At 38.7% G+C, this 12,703-nt stretch overlaps 1 protein-coding gene across 1 annotated transcript; it reads left to right on the top strand.

Moving 5' to 3' along the window:
• Positions 1-216: 216 nt before the first annotated feature.
• Positions 217-10,681, top strand: LOC117443292 (venom prothrombin activator pseutarin-C non-catalytic subunit-like). Its single transcript, XM_034079258.2, is given in 9 exon segments — positions 217-366; positions 457-528; positions 654-739; positions 822-977; positions 5,205-5,349; positions 6,953-6,981; positions 6,983-7,108; positions 7,221-7,403; positions 8,200-10,681. Coding segments are annotated over 9 exon segments (1,041 nt in total). The 5' UTR covers positions 217-269; the 3' UTR covers positions 8,347-10,681.
• The last annotated feature ends 2,022 nt before the right edge of the window (positions 10,682-12,703 follow it).

Below are 12,703 nucleotides of genomic sequence, written 5' to 3'. Positions count from 1 at the left end.
AGCGAAACGCCTTGTTTTCATTATTCTTTTACTTGATTTTGGAGCAGCGTTCTTTCCAGTGAGGGGTAACCACGAGACAACACACAGCTTGAGAACGGATGTGATAAACAATCAGCCAATCAGAGAGGAGGGAAAACACAGAGAATCAAATACAGACATGAGACGGTACCTTTCAAAGTGAAGCAGGAAACTGTGAGTATTAGAAAATAAACAGATCATGACCCTTGTTGTTCCGTTCTGTCTCTCCAGGAAGCTTTGCCACTCTGGAGATGTACCCGTCCAAACCGGGCCTGTGGCAGCTGGAGACGGAGATTGGTTTCATCCAACAGAAGGGCATGCAGACCCTCTTTCTGGTTCTGGATGACGGTACAAGCAACTGGAATAAAAACCTGCTGCCTTTAAACATCCCGTAATGGTGTTTTGATATTAAAATAGTGCTTGTATGTTTCCTCTAAGATTGCCATCGTGCCCTGGGTTTGGAGTCAGGCAGTGTGAAGGACAGCCAGATAACAGCGATCAATACCCGAGGTAAACATCGCCATACTGTCTGCACACATCACATTGGTTCTTCAAAGACAAATACTTTTGATATTATAAAATTGCTGTACAAATATGAAGCTAGTGAAATGAAAATGACTCCACTTGCTTTGAAGGATACTGGGAGCCAAGTCTTGCCCGATTGAACAATGGCGGGAAATACAACGCATGGAGCACGGAGCAGAACATGAGCTGGATCCAGGTGCGTGTTGCGTACGTTGTGTGTGTCTTTGTTCACATGTGTGCACTTTCCTAACATGTGATGCAACCGTCCCTCTGTCCAGGTGGACTTCCAGCGGCCCGTTGTTATCAGTCAGATCGCCACGCAGGGAGCAAAGCAGATGTTGCAACCCCAGTTTGTGACAAAGTACTCCATCTCATACAGCACCGACCGCAAGAAGTGGATCTTCTATAAGGGCGACAGCAGGGACCTCCGGAAGGTGGGAGGTCTTTCTGTCAATGCTACACACTAGGATGTTACTGTGTGACCACCAGAGATGCAGAGTACACACATCCTTTACTCAAGTAGAAGTACACACATCCTTTACTCAAGTAGAAGTACACACATCCTTTACTCAAGTAGAAGTACACACATCCTTTACTCAAGTAGAAGTACACACATCCTTTACTCAAGTAGAAGTACACACATCCTTTACTCGAGTAGAAGTACACACATCCTTTACTCGAGTAGAAGTACACACATCCTTTACTCAAGTAGAAGTACACACATCCTTTACTCAAGTAGAAGTACACACATCCTTTACTCAAGTAGAAGTACACACATCCTTTACTCAAGTAGAAGTACACACATCCTTTACTCGAGTAGAAGTACACACATCCTTTACTCGAGTAGAAGTACACACATCCTTTACTCAAGTAGAAGTACACACATCCTTTACTCAAGTAGAAGTACACACATCCTTTACTCGAGTAGAAGTACACACATCCTTTACTCAAGTAGAAGTACACACATCCTTTACTCAAGTAGAAGTACACACATCCTTTACTCAAGTAGAAGTACACACATCCTTTACTCAAGTAGAAGTACACACATCCTTTACTCAAGTAGAAGTACAGATACTCGTGTTTAAAAATACTCTGGTGAAAGTAGAAGTACTGACTAAACATCTTTACTCAAGTCAAAGTAAAGAGGCTTTGAAGTGTACTTCAGTAAAAAGTACCCATAACTAGCAGCTGCTTTAAAGAGTACCTGACCTCCCTTTATATTAATAGAACAATAATGTCATTGTTAGCTAATGAATGTTTCCACGGCAACATGACAACGTTTCCATTGGTCCCTCTTCTTTAGAGAAGACCAGGAAGTGATGGATACACGGATCGTGTTCCAACCAATAGGCACGCAGTGACTCTAAAGAATAATGACCACGCACCAACACACATTCAGACTAAAGGAACCAGCTGTTTGGGAAATGAGAGAAGTAGAAAGTACAAGGTATTTGAGTTCAACATGTAAGAAGTAGAAAGTACAGGTATTTGTGTTCAACATGAGCGAAGTAGAAAGTACAGATATTTGGGTTCAACATGTAAGAAGTAGAAAGTACAGGTATTTGGGTTCAACATGTAAGAAGTAGAAAGTACAGGTATTTGTGTTCAACATGTAAGAAGTAGAAAGTACAGGTATTTGGGTTCAACATGTGAGAAGTAGAAAGTACAGGTATTTGGGTTCAACATGTAAGAAGTAGAAAGTACAGGTATTTGAGTTCAACATGTAAGAAGTAGAAAGTACAGGTATTTGTGTTCAACATGTAGCGAAGTAGAAAGTACAGATATTTGGGTTCAACATGTAAGAAGTAGAAAGTACAGGTATTTGGGTTCAACATGTAGAGAAGTAGAAAGTACAGGTATTTGGGTTCAACATGTAAGAAGTAGAAAGTACAGGTATTTGATGTTCAACATGTAAGAAGTAGAAAGTACAGGTATTTGTGTTCAACATGATGAGAAGTAGAAAATACAGGTATTTCAGTTCAACATGTAAGAAGTAGAAAGTACAGGTATTTGAGTTCAACATGTAAGAAGTAGAAAGTACAGGTATTTGGGTTCAACATGTGAGAAGTAGAAAGTACAGGTATTTGAGTTCAACATGTAAGAAGTAGAAAGTACAGGTATTTGAGTTCAACATGTAAGAAGTAGAAAGTACAGGTATTTGGGTTCAACATGTGAGAAGTAGAAAGTACAGGTATTTGAGTTCAACATGTAAGAAGTAGAAAGTACAGGTATTTGAGTTCAACATGTAAGAAGTAGAAAGTACAGGTATTTGGGTTCAACATGTAAGAAGTAGAAAGTACAGGTATTTGAGTTCAACATGTAAGAAGTAGAAAGTACAGGTATTTGGGTTCAACATGTAAGAAGTAGAAAGTACAGGTATTTGAGTTCAACATGTGAGAAGTAGAAAGTACAGGTATTTGAGTTCAACATGTAAGAAGTAGAAAGTACAGGTATTTGTGTTCAACATGTAAGAAGTAGAAAGTACAGGTATTTGAGTTCAACATGTAAGAAGTAGAAAGTACAGGTATTTGTGTTCAACATGTAAGAAGTAGAAAGTACAGGTATTTGTGTTCAACATGTAGAGAAGTAGAAAGTACAGGTATTTGGGTTCAACATGTAAGAAGTAGAAAGTACAGGTATTTGAGTTCAACATGTAAGAAGTAGAAAGTACAGGTATTTGTGTTCAACATGTAAGAAGTAGAAAGTACAGGTATTTGTGTTCAACATGTGAGAAGTAGAAAGTACAGGTATTTGAGTTCAACATGTAAGAAGTAGAAAGTACAGGTATTTGAGTTCAACATGTAAGAAGTAGAAAGTACAGGTATTTGTGTTCAACATGTAAGAAGTAGAAAGTACAGGTATTTGAGTTCAACATGTAGAGAAGTAGAAAGTACAGGTATTTGAGTTCAACATGTAAGAAGTAGAAAGTACAGGTATTTGAGTTCAACATGTAAGAAGTAGAAAGTACAGGTATTTGTGTTCAACATGTAAGAAGTAGAAAGTACAGGTATTTGAGTTCAACATGAGAGAAGTAGAAAGTACAGGTATTTGTGTTCAACATGAGCGAAGTAGAAAGTACAGGTATTTGAGTTCAACATGTAAGAAGTAGAAAGTACAGGTATTTGTGTTCAACATGAGCGAAGTAGAAAGTACAGGTATTTCAGTTCAACATGTAAGAAGTAGAAAGTACAGGTATTTGTGTTCAACATGTAAGAAGTAGAAAGTACAGGTATTTGAGTTCAACATGTAAGAAGTAGAAAGTACAGGTATTTGGGTTCAACATGTGAGAAGTAGAAAGTACAGGTATTTGAGTTCAACATGTAAGAAGTAGAAAGTACAGGTATTTGAGTTCAACATGTAAGAAGTAGAAAGTACAGGTATTTGAGTTCAACATGTGAAGAAGTAGAAAGTACAGGTATTTGAGTTCAACATGTAAGAAGTAGAAAGTACAGGTATTTGAGTTCAACATGTAAGAAGTAGAAAGTACAGGTATTTGGGTTCAACATGTAAGAAGTAGAAAGTACAGGTATTTGAGTTCAACATGTAAGAAGTAGAAAGTACAGGTATTTGGGTTCAACATGTAAGAAGTAGAAAGTACAGGTATTTGAGTTCAACATGTGAGAAGTAGAAAGTACAGGTATTTGAGTTCAACATGTAAGAAGTAGAAAGTACAGGTATTTGTGTTCAACATGTAAGAAGTAGAAAGTACAGGTATTTGAGTTCAACATGTAAGAAGTAGAAAGTACAGGTATTTGTGTTCAACATGTGAGAAGTAGAAAGTACAGGTATTTGTGTTCAACATGTGAAGAAGTAGAAAGTACAGGTATTTGGGTTCAACATGTAAGAAGTAGAAAGTACAGGTATTTGAGTTCAACATGTAAGAAGTAGAAAGTACAGGTATTTGTGTTCAACATGTAAGAAGTAGAAAGTACAGGTATTTGTGTTCAACATGTAAGAAGTAGAAAGTACAGGTATTTGTGTTCAACATATAAGAAGTAGAAAGTACAGGTATTTGTGTTCAACATGTAAGAAGTAGAAAGTACAGGTATTTGTGTTCAACATGTAAGAAGTAGAAAGTACAGGTATTTGTGTTCAACATGTAAGAAGTAGAAAGTACAGGTATTTGTGTTCAAAATGTAAGAAGTAGAAAGTACAGGTATTTGAGTTCAAAATGTAAGAAGTAGAAAGTACAGGTATTTGTGTTCAACATGTAAGAAGTAGAAAGTACAGGTATTTGAGTTCAAAATGTAAGAAGTAGAAAGTACAGGTATTTGAGTTCAACATGTAAGAAGTAGAAAGTACAGGTATTTGAGTTCAAAATGTAAGAAGTAGAAAGTACAGGTATTTGAGTTCAACATGTGAGAAGTAGAAAGTACAGGTATTTGAGTTCAAAATGTAAGAAGTAGAAAGTACAGGTATTTGGGTTCAACATGTGAGAAGTAGAAAGTACAGGTATTTGAGTTCAAAATGTAAGAAGTAGAAAGTACAGGTATTTGAGTTAAAATGTAAGAAGTAGAAAGTACAGGTATTAAAGTACTGATACCAGAAACATGCACTGAAGTACAGTAACGAAGTTACTGTACTTCCAGTAGTGTACTCCACTACTTCCCACCTCTGGATACCACTATCGACTTCTTTCTATAAACATATCTTCCTCTTAGGTGTTCCCTGGCAACGAGGAAGCCTACGTGACTAAGGGAAACACCTTCTTCCCTCCTATGATCAGTCGCTTCATTCGGCTCCATCCCATAAACTGGTTCAACACAGCCACCGTCCGCATGGAGTTCTACGGCTGTGAGCTCGACGGTAAGATGGACTGAATATCTGCCAGATGAAATAAGCTAAATCCACATTATTTTTGAATTCTTTCTTGAAAACATCAATATTTATTTCCCTTGATTGTGTGCATTGTTCACCAGCTGGATCACTAGCTCTTTTTTGTTTGGATGCATTGTTGGAAAAACAATGTATTGTCCCAATTGCATGACATTCAGGAGGCACGCCCAGTATGAGCTGCAGATTTACCTTGCAAAATTAGGGGGCAATACATGTTTGTAATCTTGCAGTATTTGTACATCCACCATCTGGTGCAGATTGAGCATGATACATTGGAAAATAAGATCGTGTTTTGTATATTCTATGATAAACAATTAGAAATATGTTCTGTAAATGACACCAAAATGCATGTGTACTTGAGTTGGGTTTGCTGTATACGTATAACTGTTGGGAAAACACTGAATGTCCTCCTCCAACATGAGAGTAACATTCTAACAGAGGTATCCCAACTGCAGCTGTGAACATGGCAGGATGTGTGATGTGTGATAGTTATGTGATTAACATGATGAGTCAGCCTCTATGGAGAGAGACATCAAGCATGCTCATTTCTGATGTGGAGCTGATCTGAAGTAAACATTGAATACTGCTTTCTACTCCTCCATCTTGTGACTGTGTGAGATTTTGAGAAAAAGTCCAAATTTAGAGATTTTGAGAAAAAGTCAACATTTAGAGATTTTGAGAAAAAGTCCAAATTTAGAGATTTTGAGAAAAAGTCCAAATTTAGAGATTTTGAGAAAAAAGTCAGAATTGTGAGATTTTGAGAGAAAGTCCAAATTTAGAGATTTTGAGAAAGTCAGAATTTTGAGGAAAAAGTCAGAATTTTGAGATTTTGAGAGAAAATCAGAATTGTGAGAAAAAGTCAGAATTTAGAAATGTTGAGAAAAAAGTCAGAATTGTGAGATTTTGAGGAGATTTTGAGAGAAAGTCCAAATTTAGAGATTTTGAGAAAAAGTCCAGATTTTGAGATTTTGAGAAAAAGTCCACATTTAGAGATTTTAAGAAAAAAGTCAGAATTGTGAGATTTTGAGGAGATTTTGAGAAAAATTCCAGATTTTGAGATTTTGAGAAAAAGTCCACATTTAGAGATTTTGAGAAAGTCAGAATTTAGAGAAAAAGTCAGAATTTAGAGATTTTCAGAGAAAGTCAGAATTGTGAGAAAAAGTCAGAATTTAGAAATGTTGAGAAAAAAGTCAGAATTGTGAGATTTTGAGAGAAAGTCCAAATTTAGAGATTTTGAGAAAGTCAAAATTTTGAGGAAAAAGTCAGAATTTTGAGATTTTGAGAGAAAGTCAGAGATTTTCAAAAAAAAGCCTACTTTTTGAGAAAAAACTCAGGATTTTGTACATGACAGAATGTATGATTACCTAAGACCCGGTATTCCTGCATCTTGTGACTGTGTAACTCCCTCTCTTGGATGTCAGCATGTGAAGGACACTGTTCAGGAACTAGTTGATGCTCTGTATGTGAGCACTACTTCCATTCTGGAGAGGATCACATACACGTGGATCCTGATGTTGAAGCTCAAGCCGGGGACCAGGGAGATCTTTCTAACAGTAACATTTCTAATCCCCAGGCTGCTCGGTGCCTCTGGGGATGAAGAGCCGGCTTGATAGAAGACCGTCGTATCACAGCCAGCTCTGAAGCCTCCAGCTGGTACTCTGGATCCTCCTGGAAACCTGCGTATGCACGTCTGGACAAACAAGGGACCATCAATGCATGGCAGGCTAAGGTACAAACCCTCATACAGTCAGGAAATATCAAAATAAATGCATCCACAGCCTCAAAAAACCCTTACAAAATGTCAAGGTACAACTAATATCTTACCTCTCTCTGTTCCACAGTATAGTAACATGAACCAGTGGCTTCAGGTGGAGCTGCCTCAGGTGAAGAAGATCACAGGTATCGTAACGCAAGGAGCCAAATCTCTGGGGACAGAGATGTATGTGATCTCCTACTCTCTGCAGTACAGTGACAACGGGAGACACTGGACCCCGTACACAGACGACGAGGCCCTCACATACAAGGTGAGCACAGACACAATCCTGAGGAAATACAGCGGTCCAGTAATGACGTCTTTTTGTAGGCCGACCCTGAAGTAAACTGCTGGTTCCCTCGACAAAAGAGCAACGGGATTTCTCCGTAGGATTCTGGGAAATAGCTGGAAATAAGATCTGTGGAGAAAGAACCAGTTTGATAAATGCACGTTTTGTTCAGCCGGATAATCTCCACGTGTCTACCCTACTTTTATAATGTTCGAATCATAAATCTAATCGCCAGAAGCTAAATGCTAACGTAATGCTATCAAGGAACTACAGGCGAGTCCAGCAGCACGACTTCAACGTCACGCCGACTTCAGATCCATATTCAAACTACAGATTCTAGATGGAACGAGTTGAAGCGTTTGTTTGAACACTCTGCAGGAGGCAGGGACTTGCTTTCAAGCAGAACAGAAACTAACTTAGAGGAGTGTTTACGTGTTCGGCGTTCAACGGCCTCCACGACTTCTGTAGTCCTATTCAGCCACTTGGTAACAACCATCGTTTTTCAGACACGTAAAGTCTTCAGAAATCACCACTGCTGATGGATTTAATGTCGTAGAACAAAACGTGATCCGGCTCTTCAACGTGTCTCAACCACAGACCTTATTTGGAGCTATTTTCCAACATCCTGGAGAGATCCCATTGGCTCTGAGACGAGGGAACAGGAAGTGGTGACTCACTTCCGGGTTTTAGGACTCGTTCCTGCACCGCTCTATTGGAGCTACACAAACCATGTCTTTCTTCCCATAACAATGTCTTTCTTTACTCCAACCAAATCCAGACTTTTCTGGGGAACTCAGATAACCACGACCACGTGAAGAACTACATCTACCCTCCTATTTTCTCCCGCTTCATCCGAGTCATCCCCAGAAGCTGGACGACCTCCATCACCATGAGAATAGAACTGCTGGGCTGCGACTTTGAGTGACACACACCCATACCTAATTTATAAAAAGGTCAAGTTATAGGACATGCACACAACCAAAACACATGCAGACTGAAATGACTGAGATTAGTTAATAACGTCTTAATGAAGTTAAATACAGAATATTCATATGTGTCAGTGATTTCATGTCAATTCGGTAAACATAAATGATCGTGGTGAAGATGAAGATTACATTAGGATTACAAATCCAGAGCCGGGCTGCATTTCCTCCCGTTCGTTTTTTTCGACTAAACAACATTATTTTGTTAAATAACAACATGGTGATGTTTTGTAAATGATTACATGTCTCTTATTTAGCACAGAGTATGATATCCGTGACTTATGGATCTGAACAAAGTTCCGCTGTACATCCAGCGTACTGTATCTGACTTTACTTCACATGAGCTCCAGTGTGGAACCCCACAGCGCCCCCTGGTGGATACATTATCCATTGCAGCTGGCTTCATTATAATTCCATGTATTTATCACGGGGGAGGTCTCAAGTCAAGGTGTTCCCTTGAGCGAGGGCAGATCACGGCCCTCGCGTTTCAAACTGTCTGAATGAACCCCACAGTAGGGTCGTGGATGGAGAGTAGTAATATATGAAGTTGCAACACGTGTGTGTGCAGGCAGAAACAAACACACAGTTTTGTGGAAAGCGAGTACCAATGACTATACGGAAGAAGTTGAATAACAGCAGGGCTTTATCACGGAGAAATGTAGATTGGTTAACGTACTTTAAACTACTCTTACTTCTGTTTAAATGATCTTTACAGTGTGTGGTGGCGTTGTAATCCTTGTCTACCATGTCATAGCCACCTCTATCGGGGTTGTGGGTTTTGACGCGCCTCTCTTTGTTCCCAACCAAGTTAGCTGAGATCGTGGTTGAGTTAGATGAGCTTTATTCGTCAGTCCAGACGGCATAGAAACAGCAGGACACATGTCTTTGCTTCATACTAAATAAACAGTCTCCAAAAGAACAAAAAGAACACGGTCAAAAGACTTTCCCGTCTCATCAACACCAGCTGTGTCCTATCAACCTACCATATAGCCATGCACGTGACACTGACGCACATATAACAAATAATAAGTGAGCCTTACATTAATACATTTTAAACCATAGTGTGACTCACAGTACAGTATAATCTAATTTATATTATTATTAAGCCTGACATTCAGACAATAATAACACAAGGACAATGGCTCCAACAGTGTATGACAGGGGTGTCAAACTCAATTTCATCGTGGGCCACATTAGCATTATGGTTGCACTCAAAGGGCCGGTTGTAACTATATAAATATACATATATAAATACATAATATATATGAAATAATGTATTATATTATATTATTGCCTCTGCATTGGATTATTATCGGATAGGGTAATAACTTCATAATTAACTACGTCTGAAAGCAGAAGTCTAGGGCAAATAATTGCAAGTCTCTTCAGTGAGAATGTCACAAAATGAGATGCATTGTGGGACATGTAGTTTATGGGCAACATGCTTCTGTAAAATAAGATGGAGCTTTATTAATCCCCGTGGGGAAGTTCAGTGGTTTAACAGCAACAGGGTACGATTGAAAAACAGCACAGCACAGATTCACACAGATTAATACAATTAAGGATAAATCAAAGATAAAAATGTAAAATGATAAATAACTATAAAATGAGAAATTAATTAAAATGAATATATATAGATATACTGTAAAGTAGCATGTAACCGTATAATAAACGTATTATATTCTTTGCAAGCTCTTGCGGGCCACATAAAATGAAGTTGCGGGCCGGATTTGGCCCCCGGGCCATGAGTTTGACACCCCTGGTGTATGAGATACAAACGATAGGAAGATGTCAAATAAGATTTCAAAACAAATAAAACCCGACTAAAAAAACATTTAAATTGAATCACTTTAGACCGAATTGAGCGCTGGTCTAAACAGATTCATAAAATATTGATTTTAACGACTCAGAAAAAGAGTAATATAACTGCTTGAGTCACGATGCAAGTAGGAAGCGAGTTCGACCGCAGGCAGTCTCGTTTAAAATGTAGTTAAATACTAGTTTTCACTTCTCGCCCACACGCGCATGAATCACCCAGGCCCCGCTGTTGAACTCATTGTGCAAAGGGCTGAATATAAAGATATGGTATTGTCAGATAAAACCCTCGCTGATAAGTGCAGTGTGTGAGTAATCTTGTGCCAAGAGTCTATTTTTTTAAATACTAGTAGCATTCAAGCCGATATATGGCATTGTGTTCATCAGAAATGACTTTAAATGAATGTAAATATGTAAGTAAAGGTCATGTAATTTATTTTTCAATAAATATGATTCCTATTACTCCGTGTCCAGCTCTGTGATGTATATAAAGGTACATGTATGTGTCCTGGTTATGAGCTCTGATATCTTCTCAGGGTGTGTGCAAGGTGTCACTTTTAGCACCTCTCTTTGGGTTCAGCTGCAGAGTCAACACACACGTGCAGCTGCACACACACGCGGTGTTCGTCCATTTGCTGATCGTGGTAGAGTGAACACTGGAGGTGTGAAACTCCCAGCGTGGAGACTGTGGAGACAATCCACTCTCACACAGATTTACTGGACACCTGCTGTCTGGGGGTCTGATACACTCGCTTCACGTGTGAGACACAAGGGACACAAAGACATAACACACGAAAGACCCGTCATCAGGTCATTTACTCAAGTACTAATGCTACTTTGCACTTCTACTCCTCTACAGTTCAGAGGTAAGTGGTGTACTTTTACTAACTGTGCTTTAGTTACTTCACAGATCTGGATGAAGGATGTGAAATCTAACCAAGTGTTGAATCAGACTTTAGTTCCACCTGGAGTGAATCCACCAGCTACCCTGCAGTCTACAAAGTACTTCAGACTAGCTGCACCTTCACCAGCTACCCTGCAGTCTACAAAGTACTTCAGACTAGCTGCACCTTCACCAGCTACCCTGCAGTCTACAAAGTACTTCAGACTAGCTGCACCTCCACCAGCTACCCTGCAGTCTACAAAGTACTTCAGACTAGCTGCACCTCCACCAGCTACCCTGCAGTCTACAAAGTACTTCAGACTAGCTGCACCTTCACCAGCTACCCTGCAGTCTACAAAGTACTTCAGACTAGCTGCACCTTCACCAGCTACCCTGCAGTCTACAAAGTACTTCAGACTAGCTGCACCTCCACCAGCTACCCTGCAGTCTACAAAGTACTTCAGACTAGCTGCACCTTCACCAGCTACCCTGCAGTCTACAAAGTACTTCAGACTAGCTGCACCTTCACCAGCTCTGAGAACACTTTCATGATCAATCATTATAAAACACATCATATATATTATTCTGAAATGGACCAATCTGCACAACGACTACTTTTACTGTCTTTCACTATATTTAGATGAGAATACTTTCTACTTTCACTTGAGGAACATTTTGAATGCAGGACTTTTACTGAAACAGAGTATTCCTACTCTCTGGTACTTCTACTTCTACTCAAGTACACAATCTGAGTACTTCTATTTTTACTCAAGAACAATATCTGATTACTTCTACTTTTACTCAAGTACAAGATCTGAGTACTTCTACTTTTAATCAAGTACAAGATCTGAGTACTTCTACTTTTACTCAAGTACAAGATCTGAGTACTTCTACTTTTAATCAAGTACAAGATCTGAGTACTTCTACTTTTACTCAAGTACAAGATCTGAGTACTTCTACTTTTACTCAAGTACAAGATCTGAGTACTTCTACTTTTACTCAAGTACAACATCTGATTACTTCTACTTTTACTCAAGTACAAGATCTGAGTACTTCTACTTTTAATCAAGTACAAGATCTGAGTACTTCTACTTTTACTCAAGTACAAGATCTGAGTACTTCTACTTTTACTCAAGTACAAGATCTGAGTACTTCTACTTTTACTCAAGTACAATATCTGAGTACTTCTACTTTTACTCAAGTACAACATCTGAGTACTTCTACTTTTACTCAAGTACACGATCTGAGTACTTCTACTTTTACTCAAGTACAACATCTGAGTACTTCTACTTTTACTGAAGTACCAGATCTGAGTACTTCTACTTTTACTCAAGAACAAGATCTGAGTACTTCACTATATTTAGATGAGAGTACTTTCTACTTTCACTTGAGGAACATTTTGAATGCTTTTACTGTAACAGAGTATTTCTGCACTCTGGTACTTCTACTTTTACTAAGTACAAGATCTGAGTACTTCTACTTTTACTCAAGTACAACATCTGAGTACTTCAACTTTTACTCAAGTACACAATCTGAGTACTTCTACTTTTACTCAAGTACAATATCTGAGTACTTCTACTTTTACTCAAGTACAACATCTG

The sequence above is a fragment of the Pseudochaenichthys georgianus genome, unplaced genomic scaffold (assembly GCF_902827115.2).
Source record: "Pseudochaenichthys georgianus unplaced genomic scaffold, fPseGeo1.2 scaffold_577_arrow_ctg1, whole genome shotgun sequence".
NCBI classification, from domain to species: Eukaryota; Metazoa; Chordata; class Actinopteri; order Perciformes; family Channichthyidae; genus Pseudochaenichthys; species Pseudochaenichthys georgianus.
Note: the sequence above shows the minus strand (reverse complement) of the source record. Positions and strands in the feature narration are given on the sequence as shown.